The 22,567-nt window shown below is 36.1% G+C and overlaps 1 protein-coding gene across 1 annotated transcript in view; it reads right to left on the bottom strand.

Annotated features, from left to right (window-relative positions):
* Positions 1 to 1,617: 1,617 nt before the first annotated feature.
* TFCP2L1 (transcription factor CP2 like 1) overlaps positions 1,618 to 22,567 on the bottom strand; it is a 43,107-nt gene continuing 22,157 nt past the window's right edge. Inside the window, exons 3-15 of the mRNA XM_058195511.1 lie at positions 20,955 to 21,031; positions 19,010 to 19,115; positions 18,155 to 18,261; positions 15,798 to 15,950; positions 13,728 to 13,838; positions 11,559 to 11,650; positions 10,267 to 10,315; positions 10,077 to 10,170; positions 9,717 to 9,807; positions 9,229 to 9,329; positions 6,982 to 7,124; positions 3,804 to 3,855; positions 1,618 to 3,156 (exon numbers count right to left, since the gene is read on the bottom strand). Coding sequence (XP_058051494.1) covers positions 3,119 to 3,156; positions 3,804 to 3,855; positions 6,982 to 7,124; positions 9,229 to 9,329; positions 9,717 to 9,807; positions 10,077 to 10,170; positions 10,267 to 10,315; positions 11,559 to 11,650; positions 13,728 to 13,838; positions 15,798 to 15,950; positions 18,155 to 18,261; positions 19,010 to 19,115; positions 20,955 to 21,031 — 1,214 coding nt within the window. The 3' untranslated portion in view covers positions 1,618 to 3,118. The remainder of the gene's footprint in view (positions 3,157 to 3,803; positions 3,856 to 6,981; positions 7,125 to 9,228; positions 9,330 to 9,716; positions 9,808 to 10,076; positions 10,171 to 10,266; positions 10,316 to 11,558; positions 11,651 to 13,727; positions 13,839 to 15,797; positions 15,951 to 18,154; positions 18,262 to 19,009; positions 19,116 to 20,954; positions 21,032 to 22,567) is intronic.

The raw sequence follows: 22,567 nt of genomic DNA, 5'->3' as shown, positions 1-22,567 counted from the left end.
TCTTTAAAGCTTTGAGATGAAGGCATGGAATCACCACAGAAATAAGAGTTTTTTCACACGTTATAAATCCAAGGCACAAAAGCCAGATATTCCTGATTATGCTTATAGCTTTCTACTTACACAGTGAATTGAGCCATTTTCTTTATTTCCACAATAAAGTGCATCCAGACCACACACAGCTGAGCATACTGATCACAAGAGGTATTTATTTGTGAATGGGAGCTCCAGCATGTTCATTTGGTAAGGGCTCTCAGTCTTCCAAATAGGTCCTCAGCTCAGAAAGACTGCTTTAAGGGAGAAAGTAGTACATATCAGTTATAAAAACCTGCAATTAACTTCCTCTAACTGTCTGGAAAGAGAGGAGACAATAGAATAAGCCCAGTCAATTTCAAATTCACATCCAAGATGAATTCCAAAACCTGGTGGTTTATTGCATCAGCTTATTTCATCTGTCATTTCAATACTTTCTGAACAAGGCACTTGACTCAAAATATCACTTGATCAGGAACAAAGCAAAGGCATTATGTCATCCTCAAGTCTCCCAAATACATTTTAAAAGTCAGGCATTGATTTAAAGCTGCTTTTCCTGAGAAACTAGCACTATTAAAAGTATCGTGAATCTAATATCCTTTTCATCACCAAACATTTCATTACCCAAAAATTTTCTTTCAGGTGTCAGGGTCAGTACAAGAGAAAACAGACAAGTAAGGTCTCAGACAAGCTGTAGATACAGCAAGATAATACAATTTTCTGGCAGTAATTTCTCAAAATCCTATCCCTTGGTTCCTACCATCCCAAAATTTGTTTACCGATTTAAATTTTAAATGGAAAGTTGGCATGCTGCTTAACCATTTCAGCAGTTTCTTTATTTCCACAATAAAGTGCATCCAGACCACACACAGCTGAGCATACTGATCACAAGAGGTATTTATTTGTGAATGGGAGCTCCAGCATGTTCATTTGGTAAGGGGCTCTCAGTCTTCCAAATAGGTCCTCAGCTCAGAAAGACTGGGCCCCCTCTTAGTCTAAAGGTATTTTGAAGCAGTCAAGGATCAGCGCTATTTTATAAACCTCAATCAGCTTCTTTATTGGATTACAAGAATTAGCATGCAGTACTTAAGGCAGAAAAACATGTTGACTCAAATGGTTTGCACTTTTAATCTGAAATAACAAGCTTTCTCCATTCTTTTCGGGGAATAGCTATAACCTGCTATGAAGGCTGTTCATGTCAGGAAGTTAAAAAAAGACAATTATGAAGAACACAGAATTTATACTTCTGTAAAATGCAACACACAGTTGGGACCAAAATTGTATTGTGCCATGAGACATTTCCTTCAGAAATGTTTGAGGAGTATAATAGTTCGATATTTTGCTTAATTTCAAGAGCTTGATGAAAGCAAAAAATATATAAATCAAGATTCTGGTCTAAGAAGTTATCTCTACACATATGAGGATTCTGGCCATGAGCACTTACTCAACAGATGTCAATCAAATGTTGCATGATGAAGCTGCATATAATCTACCACCTCAACCAGTGTTGTCTACCTTTGTGTGCACTCCCAATCCACGGCCTATCATACAATCATATGGGAGATCAATGTAGATTTAGCTTTCTTTATGTATGTTTCTAATCCAACAGGCAATTTTGTACAGAAGCTACTTCTGCACACCTACCCTATTCAATTGATCAGGGTGCAAGGGTATGTCTTAAATGCATCTAAAACATATATTAGACATCTGTCTATCCAGTTTAATGTGATTTCTGTGCAACTCTATGCAATATCTAAGAGAAGTGGGAGCAATGTAAAATCTGCTTCTCCCCACTCTAAAGATTAGAAATGTGAAAGTCCACGCTACTTGAAGAAGGAACATTAACATACAAAGCATGTACATTCCTGTACTTCCAGATTAGAAAGCATGAAAAAAACAAACAGAAGTGGCAAATCCAACAACAATCTCTTTAAAGCTTTGAGATGAAGGCATGGAATCACCACAGAAATAAGAGTTTTTTCACACGTTATAAATCCAAGGCACAAAAGCCAGATATTCCTGATTATGCTTATAGCTTTCTACTTACACAGTGAATTGAGCCATTTTTCTTTATTTGCAAAAAAAATGCATTATTCTTGAATATATCACTGGCTCAAAAGTAAAACTTAATGTGCAGCTAGTGTGGCTAGGTTTTTGTTAAACAGCAGGCTATGTACACATGCAACCATTTTTATTGTCTTTCAAAGTCAAATCTCATCCAGTTCCATGAGGGTTTTGTAGTTCTCAGCTATAATGGTGGGAAAGCCAAACTCGCAATCTCCCGTTTTCCCACTTTTCATCTATGCAATAAACCCGAAGGAAAGTCAAGTTGTATGCTGTAACATAAGCTAGCTACAACGAGGGGCATCATTCAGTTGCAAGTAAGATCTGACCCTATTTGTCCTGGTTTTAGTTTGAAGTCTGAAGCCCATACAAAAGAAATGAATTAAAAGTTTAAAAATGGAAACTGGAGGTATAAAAGATCAGGAAAAAAAGAAAAAAGAAAACCCCCTGTTAATATGAACAGAGTGCAGAAACTTTTTCTCACGATGAGCTTAGAAGATAGTTTCTTTGCTCTGAATAAGTGTCTGTGAACTTTGGCAATTTGATGGTATGGGGAATTCTTTACAGCTGAAATCCACATATCTTCAAGTTACCAAAGTAGTATTAAAAAATACTGCTTTAAGGGAGAAAGTAGTACATATCAGTTATAAAAACCTGCAATTAACTTCCTCTAACTGTCTGGAAAGAGAGGAGACAATAGAATAAGCCCAGTCAATTTCAAATTCACATCCAAGATGAATTCCAAAACCTGGTGGTTTATTGCATCAGCTTATTTCATCTGTCATTTCAATACTTTCTGAACAAGGCACTTGACTCAAAATATCACTTGATCAGGAACAAAGCAAAGGCATTATGTCGTCCTCAAGTCTCCCAAATACACATTTTAATCTTCTTTGTTAGGGCTTTTGGTTAATAAGACTGTTTTATCCAATGGATTTTCTATCTTTACAGGCTGAGTTGCAGGAAGGAGAATGAGACATCGTGCTGTGCAGCTGATCCAAGTCCAAATATACAGAGAAGTGGGTCATTTCAGAATAATATGGTAACCATCATTACTTTCAGCTGTAAGATAAGGGTGAAAAAAACCCATCAGGAATTCATTGAAATATTTATGTTTTTAATCCTATAAATATCTACAATTCTATGGTTTGAACTTTGCTCGGATTCTGGTTGTACAATAGGAGACTGTAAAAATGCCATTCTGCAAAATCATTTTGAATGTATTGGGAAGTCACATCAGTGTTAAATTATGGGGTATTTTTTGCAAGAAAATATAAACTTTTTCAGTGGGAGACAAACTATATACAAGTAGATGACTTACCCTGAGTATCAGTCATAAAAAAAATAAAAGAAAGATCAGTCTAATTCCAAAGCAAACTTCTGCAGTTTCCCTCTCAGAACACCTACCCAATGGTAAGCAGCCTTTTTACTCATTTGGCTCCTGGGGCTGTGTTTTATCAAATTCCCATTCAAAATGTTCTAACAATTACCAGGAGGACCTCTTGACCTACTTAGAGAAGCAACTGGAATAACATAATTATTGCTTCTAGAAGAGGGCTCCATGGATGCCATCTGGCTATATCTTCATAATTATAGTTGAATGTTAACCAAAGAACTTTTGAAAAATGCTTATAGGTTGTTTCTTGCATCTCTCAGTATGTGACCAAGAAAAACTACTACATTGTGGCAGAAAATATATGCAGATATACCTTTCAATGTGGAGATGAGGAAACAAGATTCATCTTGAAAGTTTTGCACCATCTGGACGAAGAGAAAAATGGAACATGTTTTTATTTCTTTCATGACACATTTTTCTATTAATCTTTATTTAACAGGAAAACAGTGATCAGGCATGAGTGACAAACTCCCAATGATCTCTGGATGGCAAAAAGGAGTATATTTTTTATACAACCCAATGTTTTTCCAGAAGTCGGCAGCTCTAAATAAGGTGCTGTTATTTTAAAATAAAGTCATGTAGATAGTGTCTATTAGTATTAGCAAACCCAACTATTAAGGAAGGAAGATTCCCATCTGAATTTGAGGGAAAAAAGGGGGCTAATTCGAATATATTTGCCAACAGATTTCAAAAAGAATGGTCTTGTGGATTATTTCTAGGGCAAAATCTGAACTTAAGTTTAATCTGTAGCAATGTATTTAAATGGAGGCACTTTATTCTAGGTGATATACACGTGAAATATTTAAAAATAAATAACTACCCTGTGACAAGTATGACTGTGCAAAGTATTCAAAAGAAGTGTTTGGGAGGTCCTGCTAGTGAGAAGACTTGTTAATAAGCCTTCAAAGCATTAAAACAGGGGTGTCCAAACTTGGTCCCTTGAAGAGTAGTGGACTTCAACTCCCAGAATTCCCTAACCAGCATGAGCTATAAATATGAGCAAGTTGCTGGCTGGGGAATTCTGGGAGTTGAAGTCCACCAGTCTTCAAGGGGCCAAGTTTGGACATCCCTGCATTAAAACCATCATGACCTTTGCAAAGGCTGTGCAAGTCCTTCCAAAAGTGACCTGGCATATATTAGCATAGCCACTGTGTTTTTTTCATAGTCTGGGCAAAAAAATGTCACTGTATGCACCCACAGATAGGTATATGGTTATCTTTGCTATAACCCCTGAAGTCTTGCAAAGCACACAAATGCTTTAATGCTTTGGAAATGTTTCGTACTACTAATGCACTTTGCAAAGCATCTATTTTGAATGTCAGGCACAACCTTACAAAACAGTTCACCCAGCAGACAAGACTGGAAAGTAGAAATTTGTCAGATTCAATGCATACTTTGAAACCCGTTATTACTTCAGCAATACAGAGTTAGTTACAAGTAGTAGATGGCAATTGGTTTTTCCAGGAAGGTCAGCTCTGAGGAAAGTTGAGAAGAAAACAATGGGAAATAGCTTCACTTATGATTCAAGGAGATTTTTCTGGCACAATTTCCATTATTTGTAAACACCAATTTGAGGCTTTATCTGTCTTTGGTTTCCCCCATTATTCCTTTTATCATACAAGAAAGCACTCATGTAGGAGAAAATTAAGTAGCCATTTCTATTGTAGGGATTTTTGGGCTCTAAAAACCGTATAACATAGTAGTACTACTATTACTACCACTATACATAAATACATACATATCCAAACACCATACGCACACAGACACGCACAAAAGAAAGTATTTCTGTTTTAGTTCTTGAAAATGAGAGAGGAAAAAAGCTTTCCAATTCAATATTCTAACATTGTTGAATGACGGGTGCTCAAGTACTGAAATGCACAAATTGATTGTAAATGTTTACAGGCATCAGTACATTTAGCACTTAATCTCTGTAGACATTTGTTCAGATTGCAAGGTGCTATAATGTTCATGGGTGACTCTAAGACCTATCTCCCTCTTATAGTTCTTACAAGCATTTAAAGTTTCTTCTCTCACACTCACTTGTCAAAAGTAGAAATATTCACCACAATTAAAGTCACAGCTACTAGCATACATACATACATAAATCAAGCATGAGGTACAACAGCTTCTGCCTTTCCTTTACATCCCTGCTGCCACCCTACCATTAGAACACAAAAAATAAGGCAATAGCAATAGTTAATCAGTAACCTAAATATTTAATGAAAGCCTTTTCGCACCAAAGTTAGTCAAGGCCATTCCACTTTCCAAATGCTGCCTTAAAGCATTTCATGACTATTCAAACGTTACAAGTTTCTGAATCATCAGGGTGAAACAGTAGAGCAACTCTCAAACAAACATTACAGGCTTGATCCATAACCACATGGGAATTTTGCGCTTAGCTATAACTCCTGTACAGAGGTCAAATACAATGAAACTTCTTAAGTGATTCTGAAGCATGCAAAAGGCTACTCAGAAAAAGCTGTAATATTTGACAGGTAAATACAGGGTATAATTAAGTGAGATATATTTAGAAGTAGTTAGAAGAAAGAAGGTAAATTTCCTCCCCGTTTGCCCCAAAGCAAGACACTTCGTAGTTATTAGGGCTGATATCAGTTACTTTTACTTTTAAAAATACCTCGCATTTTTATATATTTCAGTCTTTATATACTAATGCTATCTAGGAATGTCTGTTCTTTTTCCTTACCATCTGCCTGTAAGATTAATCAAAATGAAACAAGCCACAGATTTAGCAGTTGAAATCACTTCCTAAAATGTAAATTGAGATTTCCTGACTTCCCTTATTTTTATTCAAAATTAACTATATTTAAACCTGTTTATGCAATCCTCTCCTGTTTATATCAAACTTCCATCAGTTAACTGGACACGGGGGTGTACCCTTCTGCTATTACTCTTCAACAATTGAAAGTCACATTTTCTTATTAGATAACTACAAATCATCTCAACTGTTGCCATGTTTCTCCATCCATGCCTTAATTATCTTTCAATATTAGCCTTTTGTAGGCAACAGAAAAATTAGTCAATGTTTCAAATATCGTTTTGTCTGCCTATTTATTTGCAGGGCTTATAGCCTGCTCTGATCTACCATCTCTGACTTTCCCAGGTTGAACACAGGTAATATGATAGGGGGGAAAAAACAGATTGGAAAATAAAAACTAAAACATTAAATAAAGCAAATTAGGAAATTATAAAGAAAAAAACTAACTGAACTTTCAACTTGTTGATTCTACTCACTTTAGCACCATATAAATTCTACTAGAAATTTCTGATTTTAAATATTTCAAAGATCAAGGCATCTTAAATCGATGAACTTTTTTTAAAAAAAGCAGTAAAGAGTGATTAAGACATTTTAATGTTTTGAAGCTAAGTCGTTTGAAGGGAACATAATTCAGAAAAAAGAAATAAGTTAATGTTATGCCTGGGACATCAAAATATAGTATCAGGTGCAAAACTCTTCTAGTTAAAACTCTTACCTCGTTGCTCACTAATACATGGATCCCTGTAGGTCCCTGCCGATAGATCCGGTTTATCTGCTGTGGGGAAATACTGTACAAGTTTGCAATCTTCTCCATCAACTCCAGTGTAGTTAACTCTTCTAAGAAGATAGCATGGTATACTGCAACAATATTGGAGAAAGAACAACTTTCAGGAGTGAACATACTGGCAAGTTGCAGCTGATTATGTGGGACCCTCTTTTGTGTTAGTCACTCTCTTTCAGCCCAACCCACCTCACAAGGTTGTTGTGGTTGTAAAGAAACTAAGAGAAGTATTAGGTATGTTCCCTACCTTGAGTGATTTATAAAAATAATAAAAATGGGATATAAATAAAGAAATAAATAATGCTAGCTAATGCAGTAAACTGCCACAGATCAACACATTACTAGCACAAGATCAGCCTATAAATATTGAATTGCATCTTGAGGGACATGCTATTTACATTTCATATGATGCAAAGTACCCTCTCCTATATTTCATTCATCCATAACTTGACGAAGAGTGTTGAAAATCAGACATCATGCTGGTTGACACACATCTTACCAAAGGTTTTTCAGGAGGCAGGCAAGAAATCTTTTGATGTTGTATGTCTTACAGTGAAAGCCAAAATCCTCTTTTAAAAGTAAGTTTTCCAAGACCACAGTCTGATTCAAAAGGTAACAGCAGGGTTGCAAACCCATGTCTAGCCCTTGGAAAGAGATCCCCTAGATATGGTCAATTATTGACTTTATATCAGTCTTGCACCTAAACCATTAGATGCAATAACTGTTTGCCCTTTGAACTAAATGTTTAAACCAGGGGTGTCAAACTCACAACATCATGGTGGCATCACTTGACATATCGGGACTTTTTTCCCCTTCACTAAACCGGGTGTGGTCGTGGTCAGCATATGATGCATCCGGCACATGGGCCAGGAGTTTGACGGCCCTGGTTTAAACCTTAAAACCAACTTGTCTATTTGGCAAGGAGACTAGGACATGAGAAGAATCCTTCTGTTATCAAGAGAAGGAAAGGACATTGTGAGACTTATTGTAGTTACGTATGAATAGGGGTAAAATCATAAATATGCCTCATGAATATGTCTGAATATACTTAATTGAGAGATCTCATTTTGATGATTTGCCATATGTTGGTGCAGGAAGCTTTCCAGGCCCAAAACGGGGCACGGGTGAGCATCGCATATTCTCCCCCCCCCACACCCTGTTTTGGCTTCCAGATTGGTGCAGGAGGCCTTCCAGGCCCAAAACAGGGTCTGGGGGGGCACGCGCAAACCCCCAAAATGCAATGTGAGCGCCCCCATGCATGTGCTTCGGGCATGTGCATGCATCCCCTGCATGTGTCCCTCCCCCCACGAATGCACGCCAGAGACCCGAAGACCAGCTAGCCAGTGGGAGGCACATGCGTATGCACAGTGGAGCTGGCCTGGGGTGACGGCTGGCATGCCATGCGACATTGCTCCGCATGCCACTTTGGGCACGCGTGCCATAGGTTCGCCATCACGGTACTAGAGGAACAATGGATTGATGATGAAAAAAAAATCCTTTCATTTTTTTTCTTTACAAAATTTTTATTTTATTTATTTATTTATTTAATCGCATTTTTATACCGCCCTATCTCCCAAGGGACTCAGGGCGGTTTACAGCCTAATAAAACATACATATAAATACAAAATAAAACACCAATTTAAAAAACTTATTAAATAAGGCCAAAATTTGGTCATGGAAAATGCAACGGGGCAGAAGGAAGATAATAAATGTGAAGCAAATAGTGGCAAGGACAGAAATACTGAATAGTGAATAAAAAATATTTTATTATATTGTTTTAACATCCATCTATGTTAAACACTTGAATTGGAAAATTCTGATAAAACTATTCACTATGTTAGAACCTAAAGCTGTCATTTAAAAATTATGATTCCCATCATTCCACCTTGGAATTTTTGTTATTCAAGAGCTTCTAGGTTATAAGTTTTATAAAAAGACTATCTGTGCTATGGAATCACTATACAAGATTTCAGGATAGCTTCAGTTCTACATATGATCCATTCTGGAGAAACTCCAAACATGCCCTGAATCTTCCAGAATGCATCCAACAGGATTTTTCGGAATCTAATTCAAATGTTAGATTTATATGTCTAACAAAACTATTTTTATAATTTCTTAAATTCTGTGAAATGAATCATAAAAGCTCTCAAACGGCTCAGATTCTGCCCAAATGACACTTACTACAAAGAGTACCATCTCCATTCTCTCGTTTTTGATGATGATGAGTCCGATTTTGCTCAGGTTCTTGACAGACATAAATGGTCATCTTAGGCCTTACATTCCTAAAGGCAAAACAAAGTTTTCTGTTCAGTTTTGGCATTGTAGGGAAAAGTACAGTTCTCTAATCTTAATCAACAGCTTTAACATGACTGCCCCAAGGATACAATCAGTATGACTTCTGTTTAAGCAAGGGATTGGACTAGAAGATCTCCAAGGTCCCTTCCAACTCTGTTATTCTGTTTTCTGTATCAATAAATCTGTTTCTGTATTCTGTAATTGAACAGTATGGTGCAAGCAGAATGGGAGAGGACATCTGTGATTTTTATAAGCAGGAGTAATGATCACTGATGATGCAAAGTTACAGTATTAAATTTGGGCCCTATCTTCCACAGTATTCACATATTCAACAACCCACAATGACTAGTATAAGAAGAAGAACAATAACAAACCTTCCTTTAATGGCATTAAAAAGTCGAATGCCATCAGCTGGGCCACAAATCTGAACAAAGTCTTCTTTGGACATCTTCAGTAAGTCAGCACCTATACATTTCAAGCAGAGGTGATTTTCTTTTTCCTTCCAAAAACATATATCCAAGAATACAGACCCACCTTTCACAGATGTTTTATGATAGATGCTGGCTAATTAGAAAACGGGGCGGGGAACAGAAAAGGAGTTTTGTACATAATCATCAGAAAGCCGATGTATACAAATATGCATAATTAAATTACAGTATTGCGCAGAAATATCAACACATGACCTACGCAAAGTAGAGGTGTACCTCTTTTAAGCATACATTTAATACACATACCTGAGAAACTTGAAAATAGTCTACAGAACTGAGAAAACCTATTTCGATGAAGCCACTGCTGAGCATCTTGAATAGAAGCAGAGGGAAGGAGATGCTACATTGCAAAAAGAATAAGAAGGTCTTGAAATGAACTGTTCATCAGTGTCCTAAAAAAGAAAAGCACCACATTAACATGATCCCAGATACTTACATCATTGCTGGAAGGCAGGAGCTCCACCTGATGAGTTGGAGAACTGTTGCTAAAAAAACATACAGAGTTGAGAAAAAAAGAAAGCATTTTTAAAATTCTCATTTAATCATGTTGGCCATCCCCCGCCACCCCTTCCACCATACAGCCTAGGCGATACAGTAAAACATCTAAAATGAATTTTCTTTATTATTATTTTTTTATAAATTTGGGCCAATGCAAAGACCCGGTTTGAACAAGAGCTGCTTGAGTCTTATCAAGCATCTATGCTGGTTAATGACTACAATGCAGTTTCAAAATAAAATATCAAGCATCTAAACCGTATCTTGATTTTTAAAATCAAATTGGCATTATTTGGAGCTAAATCTTATTCAAGTGACAGAAAAAGCTTTGGCATGAACTAGGTCTCTTCCCGCAAAGGTTGTCATCTAGCAGGTCCTATGAAGTATTCCTTTTTAATTGAAATGCCCATGGGATTTGTCAGACTCTCACCCTTTTTTGATTTCCAGAAAGTTCTAAATAGCTTGTTTTTCCCACAAGCATGGGGATAGGATGAGGTTAGAACCCAGGGCCCATATTTTGGTGCTATATTGGAGAATATCAGGTTCTATTACTGTTTCTGGAGTTTTAATATTGTTGAGAACTATGGCTCATAAGATGGATGGTCGTATTTTTAAAATAAAGGTATAAATATAAGTTCATTATCATTGTAGATTACTATTCTAGCAAGGTTTGAAGTGGCTCATATTAATTTATGATGACAAGATCTTGAGATCCAGATGTGGTTTATAGTTCAGACTGAGGGAAATCATATCCAGATCTTCATTTCGCCTTAAAGCTTGCTACAGAACTAAGCAAACCACTATCCCCTCAGCCCAACACATCTTTTTGTTACAAAGCTATAATGGAGGGAATAGGTTGCAAATTATATCTTAAGGTCTTTGAAGAAGGAATTGACATATATATCTAAAATAAATTAAAACATTACCTTTTCCCCTAGCTCAAAGTGGAGGGAAATCATCTTTAGAATGATTTTAGAGAGCTTTAGAATCATCTAAAAGCTCTCTTGCATGTATTCTCTTATGTAAATAGCTTTCAAATAAGGCAAAGTTGTGCAAGAGTTCAGCTGAACAGGAATGGATCTTACAATCTCAGTCCATCAACATTAAGCTAGGCCTGAAAGCCAGGTTAAGCTTCCTAATCTTTCATATTCGGAAGCGTTTAGAACACACAACCATAAAATCTCAAAACTGGGTTGCCTGTCAGCAGAAAAGACAAAAATATTTATCACGTACCCTTCTCCAAGGCTGAAACTGTTTGGAGAGCTGTTGTAATTTGGAGATGGAGCGTTGTTCACTTGATAAGGCACATCCGGCCATGGGGAACACTGTGCAAACAAAACCAAGGTGTTGAGAAAGAAAATCCAAAAATTCAATCTCATTCTATTTTAAAACTAGCTTTTGTTGGATCATCAATAGCAAAAATATATTTATTATCACCTACATGCACACTCCACACTTCTGAAATTATTTGATTTCCAACAGTGATTGTTATATGCACTAGAATTCAAGCAGCTACTCAAATGTTAAGCATAAGTGGGGAAATAACCTACAATTAGTTTCCTAGCACTGTAGATTTGTACATGGTGGAACAAATAAAATGCCCTACTTCAATTGTATATTCAGTGGGGAAAAGGGCTGCTAATCTATAAATACAGAAATACATTTCAAGCCCTCTTTACTACATATAACCATGTTGTACCTAATATATGCAGAGTGGGCTTACAAGAAAGCTAACATAAGTCTACCCACTCTCTTTTTACACAGAAATAATTTTAAACCTATGCTTAAATTGTTATATATTATTATATAACTAAATTCTTAGCAGAATCTAATGTTGTTAAAGTAGATCTTTGTGCCGCTGGAGGTTTCCTGCTTCTCCTCCAACCCTACTTCCCTATAGCTGAAATATACTTAAGAAATCCCCATATTATTCATTATCCATACTGTGGATTTGCTGGTGGCTGTAAGGGGTGCCACAAGTGGGACAGCTGAAAGGATTTTGCCATTCATTTTCAGTGATATAACAGGCAACTTGTGCATTAATTTAAGATTTCTCTTCACAGTAAATACAAACATTAGTAAATATTTAACTTTTTTGGAACAAGGACTATATAACTTCCTACTTTAAGGTGCTAAAGGTCATTCTCATCAACAGCAGGCCACCTCAATCTAGTAGTTCTTCAAAACTAGGTCATTTTCCAGGCAGAGGATTCACTGCCCTCAACCATTAGGACCCATAATTATGTGCTGGCTAAATGACACAGACAGATATAAAAGGTTCTATAAATGAAACAGCAAATTTGTTTCAGCTCTTCTTTAAACATTTAACTTTACCCTACTTTCTCAATGTTTGTTTAATCTGGGTCTTGCAGCAATGTGAACTTTAAAACTAAAAAGTCAAAATCCAATTAAGTCTCAAAAGAGGAAAACTTCCCTGCAGACAGAAAAAATATCTGCCTATTGATCTGTTTTTACTTTTGTTTGTTTAGATTGCCCAATAATGAAATGAAATGAACTGCACAAATAAAACACAAAATCTAAAATGAATTAGAAGAATTGAAGGGAAAAAATACCTTGAAGATAGAAGCAAGCAGAAGATAACACAATAAGATCAAATAGTTATTTTTAAAGATTTAGAAGACCTTCACTGTGTGCTGAAAGAATATGCAGTATACATACATCAGTAAACCTCTATAGGGAAGTCAGTCTATAATCTGGATGCCCTATTGTTAAGGCTCTGTTTCAGTGGAGGTACTCATCAAGAGAATTGTGGTTCCTTCTCACATGTTATTTCCCCAGCATAACAGCACAACCATTCTCCTTCTGTACACTCAGCCTGGCGCATTGTGAGTATCATTTTGAGGAGGTCTGCAGAATTACACATTTTGAGATTACAATATAATTGTACATGCAGCCTGAGGTGCAAAAAATGATTATTATTTTTATTCTGATGGCAGGTTGGAAGGGGAATGGGTGGGAGCTTTACCTCAATTCATTGCCAAAAGTGGCTTCTTCAGTGTATCTAAAGATAGGGCCAAGCCTGTGGATTTTAGAAAATTACCTTAGTATCCAAGTGGGGACACTTTAAATAACTGGTTCCAATTGGTTTAGAAAGTTATTATTGATGACCTGAATTTCAGAATCCAGCAGAACATCCTTTTCAGCACTTTGGAACTTTAGGAAGCATCAATTTTAGGATATATTAGTTTTAAATATAGGTCAAGCAGGTCATACTGAGCACCATCAAATCTAAAAATGCAACAGTGTCCTGTTTAGACTTTACCCATTGTATCATTTTGCTTCAAAATTGAACACTCCACAATATTGCCTTTTATACATATAAAATATGCAGTCTTTTGCAAGTAATAACCATATAACACTGCAACTCTAGGACAGTGGTACCTCAGTGAGAATGGTTGTATCATAGGAAGGCTGATATTTCTCCCTTTCTTGAGTGGTTTTCTTCTCCATTTTTTCTCTGTCTGTTTTCTGTTTCCTATCTGCTCCTTTAGGCTATAAAAGCACATATAAATTTAGTTTGTCTTAAGCAAAGGATTATCAAACAGAAAGTGCAAAAGTTTTTATTGATAGATGATAAACGTGACATTGAGGCATGTTTTAATGGACATTCTTCCCTTGTGTATATGTGCCATGGGATATAGGATTGAAAATTATTTTTGTAAAATTGGCATGGGCAATCTGTTCCAGGTGTTGTTGAACTCTAAATCTTGCCAAAATACGGCTCTGGTGAAAAATACCGGTAGTTCAACAATATGTAGAGGGTGCTGATGTTTCTTCACCCTTTCTGAAGGATACATTCCATTAGCAATGGCATCAGTGGATACAACCATGGGGAGCAGGACAATTCCTGCTTTTCTTTTGCAAACCTTGGAGTTTAGCTACTCAACAAACTTAGAAGGCTCACAGATATTGGAATTATTAAAGTGATTATTCATCAAGTGAATTTCATGGCAGAGAGGATTTTTATTGGAGAACTGCCTTTTATAATTTTTACTTTATTGCATATAAAACAATATCCCAATAAAGTATCTATATCACACTCTCCATTCCAAACATCAAAAATACATAAATATATACAGAGATATGCCCACCTTCATTCAGATGGATATAATCTATTATGTTAATCATCATTGGCTAATATTCCAATTTGTTCAGTAATAGTTAGAATTAAATTTTGTTTCTAATTTTATTTATTTATTAGATTTTAGCGTGTATTATTCCGGGAATTGATCTGAAGTGGGATGCAGGGCATGAAATCACACAATAATGAAGGCATATATGCAGGAAGAAATAGGCCAAATCACATGAGTCAAGAATCTTTATATAAATGCACAAATTATAGGGAACAAACAGAAAGAACAAGGAGTCTGAATGCAAATATGATACAGTCAACATTACAAAATTTGATGTTGGATGAAACTCATGAGTGAAATGTAGGGATTGAATGATATAACTTACTCAAAAGCAATATGCCAGGCAAAAGGGGAGGAAGAGTAGCTTCATATGTGGGAACTGCATACATGTGTTGATAGACAGGAATTTTAGTGTGAGTCTATTTGGAAGCACTTTGTAAGAATACAAGGAAGGGAAAATCATTAAAATGATGGTGTGTTGTAGACTACCAAGCCAGACAGAAATGGATAATCATTCTTAAATATCTTAAAGAACTTGCAGAGAGAAGAAACATGGTAATAATAGAAGAATTCAAACATCTGGAACACAGTTGGAAACAAACGAAGTCAGCACCGCAAGATCTTCATAGTTGGGCTTGCTGACTTCCATTTGCCAGACAAGAAAAATAAGAGACGGGCTTTCTTAGATCTGATCTTAAACATTTGAGAGTGGTTACCAAAAAAGTAAAAGCAATGAGAAAGTGGCCATGCTCAAGTTATATAAAAATAGAAACTGAAGCAGTCATTCATTCACCCTTCAGGAGAACAAATTTTCCCAGAATTTGAGAAGTACTAGGTAGGATCCCATAAATAGAGATCCTTACGTCAAATGAAGTGCAGGTTGGGAATAAGATAAGTACAATTGTATCCCATTCTAATGAGGGGGGAAAAATGAAAAGAGATTAAGAATCAGTTCTTGGATGCACAGCAAGCTTTTCAATGAACTAAGAGGTGAAGGGGCCATATAGAGGAAATTGAATAACTGACAAAAAAGGGGGAATGATCACCAAGAGGAAGTAAAGAGATGTCAAAAATTAACCAAAAATCCAAATTTTAATATGTGATTATCTGTAATTTTCACAGAACAATCTTTCCGTGCCCCCAGTTGTGCCAATTTAAACTCCATACATTCTTCTTTTCTGAGAGCCTACAGATCCCCTCATATCTGTCCAACCATCCTCTTTTCAAGAATAATGAAGTAAGGTGGGGGGGGAGGAAGAAATGTCATTTGTAGCATCTCCTTATGACACAAAATTAATAGAAGAAATTAGCCACCTACCTTAAATACTTTGATCTGGCAGCTTGCAGAATGCAAGTGTTCTGTATACTCCCCATTTTCATTCTGTTTAAATGTATCCATTTGTATTCGGAATGGTACCCCTTTCTCCCCTCCATGTTTCCTTGGAGTAAATTCCGTACTAATACAGTGCACCTAACCAAAAGAGATGTGCTTAGTGCTCAAGTCCAAAATCACACTGTTTGAGATTTGGGTTGTGGGTTGTTGTTGTTTTTAATAGAAATATTTGACAAGTTTTATGTGGGGAAGCTGAACTAATAATGTAACCTACTGCTTAGCTATGGGAAAGGAATCAGTATAACCCAAATTGAGGTACCCACTGAATCCTCAGGGCGCAGTGGATAGAATGCAGTATTGCAGGCAAACTCTGCCAACAGCCTGGAGTTCGATCCTGATGGGGCTCAAAGTTGATTCAGCGTTACATCCTTCTGAGGTCGGTAAAATGAGAACCCAGAGGGGAGCAATATGCAAATAATTCTTTGATATTGTAAACTATCCAGAGAGTGCTGTAAAGATCTATGGGGCAGTATATAGGTGCTATTGCTACTACCCAAATTACATTGTCCTTTTCATCAGCTCTTCCCTAAAGCAGCTATTTCCTTCTACCAAACATACAATAATGGAATTTGTCCTATCATTATCTGTCTAGTGGCCAGATAATGCCAAAAGTATTAATGATTAAAAGTTCACTGGTAGTTTGGACCATATTTCAATATTGTTACTATTGTTATGCTCAAAAGTAAGGCCTCTTTTAATACTGAAAAAGTATAAATATTCAGAGATATCTTTTTTAAAAAAGTATTTTACTCTTCTTGGAGAAAAATGAAAATTATGTAATCTTTAATAACTGGAATATAAAGTGCATAATATTGCTTATTTCTATCTTCCATTAGTTGAACTGATTTTTTTATAAAGTTAGTATTATACTGTATATAAACTATGATTGAATGGTGAGATATATTGTTCCAAGGCTGTTCTCTTATAGTCTTGTTTATTTCTTGCCTTTAAAACATTAAAAGTGAAAAAAAAAATCAGTTGACTTAATTATGGCATATATGTAACACATGCTCCTGATGTTAGGAACACAGAACAGGTAGTCCTCAACTTACAACAGTTCATGTAATGACCATTCAAAGTTACAGCGGCATTGAAAAAAGTGACTTATGACTATTATTCACACTTATAGCCATTGCAATATCCTCATGGTCATGTGATCAAAATTTGGTTGCTTGGCAACTGGCATGTATTTATGATGGTTGCAGTGTCCCGGGTTCATGAGATCAACTTCTGCAACCTTCTGTCAAGCAAAGCCAGATCCACTTAACAACAGTGTTACTAACTTAACAAATGCAGTGATTCACTTAACGACTATGGCAAGAAAGGTCATAAAATGGGGCAAACCCCACTTAACAATGGTGTCACCTAGCAACATAAATGTTGGCCTCAATTGTGATCATAAGTTGAGGACTACCTGTACCTGCTCTCACATCTTTGTATGTCAGGCAATTTTCTTTCAGTGCAAGTGGGTGAATCTGATGGAAATGGTGAAGTAAGGCAAGAAGGGGACTCTGTGTACTCTGCTGTCAAGAGGGTAATGAGCAGCCATGTCTAGCCCTCAGCCAGCCTGCAACTCTATCATCATCATGCCCCTTTATTATGCAGATTGAAGAAGTGCCTGAGCTGCAGGTAGCCCATCCATTCTCCCATCTTGGCAGCATCATCACTTCTTCTAACCTCCACCCTGGCAGGGTCAAGCAAGTCCAAGGTGCCACCCTCTGGATGCTCAACTGATAAATGTAATTTATAGTCCCAAAAGGGGATTCATGCTCAGCAATTTGGAGCCCTAATTTTTTTAAAAAATACACTTACTGTAAAGATTTGAAAAGAATTGATTTTCAAACATAAGTTAAGGGTTTTTCGGTCCTGCCCATTTAGTAAACATTCATGTCCTTAGAAGTGTTATTTTATGAACAATCTCATTTTATAACAGCCATTCTTCAAATTCCAAAATGTGCATACAAGACCCTAGAGGTGGAATGTTACTGTTAAATGCACTGTATAATCCTGTTTTTACTGTCTGCTCACAATTCATCATCAACATAAAGATTCCAACTTCATTTTAAATTATATGGAATTGTTGTTGTTTTTTGCTTTGGTCTGATTTCTGGGCAATAAAGAAAGGAATACCAATTAAAGTTAAAGGGAGGCTGAAATAAAATTCTCAGATTCTCAATCCCATATAGTCTCAATCAAATGTATCCCAAAGAACATGAAAGAATGATGCCCTCTAATGGCTTGAGATAAAACATATTCCACTTAGGGGTATTTTCTTTCCTTACCTGAACAAATGCAGATGCTCTCTTAGATGGTTCCCACAGAAATTCAACTGTATTCAGCTGGGTGGGACTTGCTCTGGGATCTAAGATACCAACTGACAGTGGGATATCTGTAGAAGAAAACCCCTAAAATATTAAAAAAATTAAAAATTGAAGAGCAGAAACATTACAATATAAACACCAGATGTATTTGAAAGACCAGCCTGACACAACTAGCTGCAGAGTAAGAATAGAATAGAATAGAATAGAATAGAATAGAATAGAATAGAATAGAATAGAATAGAATAGAATAGAATAGAATAGAATAGAATAGAATAGAATTATTTTTTTGGCCAAGTGTGATTGGACACACAAGGAATTTGTCTTGGTGCATATGCTCTCAGTGTACATAAAAGAAAAGAAACCTCGTCTGAGCCTTTCCATCTGAAATGGATTCCTGGAGTTGTATTTCACAATCCTGGGAAACTAAAGTTATCCTACCCTATTTATACCTCTTCTGGCTTTCATAGCACAGGTAAAGAGTTTGTTTATAGTACTATCAGCAAAAAATGGATGTGGTTATATAAAAGCCACTTTTCTAACAGCTTTTACCTAAAAGGTGAGAAATAAATACATTAATGCAAAAAAAAAAATGTTTCATTGATATTGGAATGAAATCTAACAAAAGCAAAATCTTGTTGATTATTTCAAGACACCAAGTATTTTCCAATTCTTAAATATTACAACAGGTATAAAGGACCAACTATTTTCCAATTCGTAAATACAACAAGTATAAAGAACACTTTGTTGTATTTTACAGGCAAGTCATACTGAACATTCAAGAAAGAAGCAATGGATATCATAACGAAAAGTTCTCACCTATGTCAAGGATGCGGTCTCCAGGCCGACTCCATCTCCAGCCTTCTAGCTGTTGGTGCTCAGTATATTGCAAACGCCGATCATGAAAAACTACCCGAATAATGCTCTGTGGGGAAAAAAGTGGATGAAATAATAAAAGAAGCTAGATGCAGGTATTTTAAAGAAATTATACTTTCTACTTCCAGGACAAAGCTGATAGAAGACTTGCAATGTGTATTTTATTTAAGTCGATGTGCAGAAATCACCCATCATCATAAAGAATAATATTTTAATTAAAATAAAATTTACATTCAGAAAATACTGACAACAATCTGCAATCTGGAAAACAGTATTGTTTAGTAGTATAGTATCTTGTCATGTGATATCCATTGCAAATAGCAAGATACATCCCACTTTGTAAATCATATCTTACTGTCACTAGTAGTTTTTAACAAATCCTTGGAAGAACTAAACATCAAGAAAGTGAAATATTTTTGATTGAGTAATAGAATGGAGATTAATACTCTGAAATCTCCAGGAACTGTCAAAAGATAAAAGTGAGTAGCTTTTATAATATAGGATATGAATCATTTGTCTTTATTTAATCAGACCATTTATTAAGGGAAAAGATCTTAGAAGTTTTATATCCAAATGAAGAGTCCAATAGAGATCCAAAACAATCTGTGTTTTTTATATTGATTTCCGTGTTATGAACTGTAGGCTTGCGTTTTGAAATAGATCATGGGTGTCAAACTCAAGGCTTGCGGGGCTGCCCTTGAAACAGCGACGGACCGGCCCACGTTGCCTCTGCCCAGCTCCATTTTCACTGGCAGAGGGTTGCAGGAGGCCATCACAGCTGAAAACAGAACTTGGGAGCATCAAGCTGACCATGTGCAACCTAGCCATGCCCACCCTGGCCCCCAAGGTCAAACACACCCCTGATAATTTATAGTCAGTGAAATCAAGTTTGACACCCCTGAACTAGATGCATTGAGGATCCAATGGCATTTTGTAGGTTGTGCCTCTGATTGCAAAGTGGCTTGTTAAAATTCCAGTGCAATTCATGAAATTTATGTATCTTTCTTTAGACAGAATAGAAATATGTAGTCATTTTATTACATGATATTATTTTGTTTTTTTGATTCTAAAACACAATATATAAACAAACACTGAATTCTTAAGTGGTAGTAAAACTCCAACTTATAGTAATAAATTCTCAAGTCATAAATTTACAAGTCTGCTGTGCTGACCAATTAGTCAACAAATTTCTGTTAGCATACACTGGGGCAAATGTGGCAAATGCTGGATGTTGTCAAAAACTACAAAGGCAGTCTTACCTAGTTGCGGTTTGTATATACCTGCAATAAAAAAATTAGTATCCCTTGATTTGATATTTAATAGATGTTGCACTGTTGCAAATAAGGATGCAGTCAAGAAATGTAAATGCTATTTCAGTCCAAAATATGTCTAACTTTGTGACCAGAAGACCACAGGTGTAGATCAGTAGTTCTCAAACAGTATTTATTCTTTGAAATTCCTCAAACATTGGGGATTCCTGAAAAAGGACCATGAGTATTCAAGTTTCCTTAAAAAAAGATTTATGCATCATGAATAATAATGAAAAATATGAAAGAATCCTGGATGTAGAAGTGTAGAATCAGGTTCTACACTTGGCAGACAATGTACAATGTACAAAAACTGCATCTAGAATTGACTGTGGAACATTCCAATATGCAAAGCGTATCTGGCAGAAAGGCACAGATTAAATACAAATAATTTATAAAGAAATTGTTCATGGTTGTCAGGGAATTTAGAAAATCTTTAATGTACCCAAAACCCTGGAATTCCCATTATTTCTAAGTAAATCAGGAAACAGAGCAACCACTGTGGCTCATGTACCCTTAAAGTATTTTCCAGCAGCATAATCTATATCCAGTGTGTGGCAGCAGGAAGAAAATATCCTTACCTTTACATATTTTGTGTTTAAATCTTGAAACTCTCCCAATTTCCTATTCTCAAGTAGACGGATTTCATATGACTGACCTAGGAGTTCAAGGAAACATTTCCAAGTTGTTTAAGCATGTTGCAGCAAGAATAGCAAGAGACAGTTGCAACGGCATCAATCATGTTTGGGAGAGATGCTTTGGGGCTGTTGTTGTTTTTTGACAATTTTCTCCTAATAAAAGGTCAGACATTATTGCAACTTATGCTTAATTTAAATATTGTAATTTTTTTGTTGTTATATCAATGATGTGGATATTCCAAGAATTTAGAACCTTCTAATTCCTTCCAAGACAACTTGAAGCATATTACATGGTCTATTTGTCATGTAATCATCTGAAAGAAGAGTTCTTACACAGCTACATCTTTCAAACCAGCTGCAGGTCCAAGAATACACAAGTATTCTTGAATATTTTCTATAATTGTTTCAGCAATATGTGTTTTTTATTGTGTTTTACCATCAGAGCGAGAATCCATAGAATTTGACTAATGGATCTTTACTTCAGGTATTATCAGGAGAGGTTACTGCTATAGCCCCTGAGTCTAATCCTAAAATAAGAGAATAAAGCTCCACTGGGCACTTTTGAATAATCAGGTATAAATTTGTACTATTGCTGTTTTCTAAAAGGTAACTGCACATAGATGAATGATAAATACTAAGCAGAGAATTCAAGCAATGACCTAAAACTGGTCTTCATACAGTTATGTTAATTAAGAGCAGGTATAATGATGGTCTGTTTCAGGGGCGGGTTTCAAAACCCGTCGCTACCAATTCACTCGTGGGTGCACTTGCGCATGCTCACACAACACTTCTGCACGTGCACAGCCTCCCACCGCCACTGCTACCAGTTCGCCCGAACCAGGGCGAACCAGTAGCAACCCACCACTGGTCTGTTTCTTATTTTTGGGGGCTATTTATTAGCTTTCTGAGGAGCATATGGATAAGCACCTAAGGACAAGATCAAATCTTTAAATGGCTCCTAATAATATAACTGTGTATCAGAGAAACCCTCAGCATGAAATGAGCAGGTGTGTTTTTAGTAAATAGCAATGACTTTTCATTTATTTTAGAAATAGCTTTGAACATTTGTTTTGTATTAAGCTTGTCACATATTGCTATTAGAAACATAGTTGAACCTGGTCAATCATCTTTCAAGAACTATACAATTTACTATAAGAGTTCGGTTTAACACAAGACCTCCCAGGAATTAAATCTGCTCTTCTATCATCAAGGTAAGAATTTGGCATGTATTTCCATGTATATAAGCCTAATCAGAAATATAAACGTATTTATTTTGGATATAATACTGTTTGTTTGGTAACCAAATGTTGGGAACAAGAACAAAATTATAAATACAATAAAACAAGAAGCAGACACAGAGAAACTGGCTTTTCAAGTTCTTCTTCTAATCACTTCCCCTCCTTGTACAAGAATGCAGTTCAGTGTATAACAATCTAAAATGATAATCAGTATGACTTCTGGTTTGACCAGTGAAGTTGATCTTTTTTAAAAAAAAATCTTTTCCTTATTCAGAGAAAAGAAAAAATGTTACATTTCTGGAATTTTGTCCAGAAATA

This window comes from Ahaetulla prasina, chromosome 1 (assembly GCF_028640845.1).
Source record: "Ahaetulla prasina isolate Xishuangbanna chromosome 1, ASM2864084v1, whole genome shotgun sequence".
Taxonomy (NCBI): Eukaryota; Metazoa; Chordata; class Lepidosauria; order Squamata; family Colubridae; genus Ahaetulla; species Ahaetulla prasina.
This window is presented reverse-complemented; position numbering and strand designations above follow the sequence as displayed.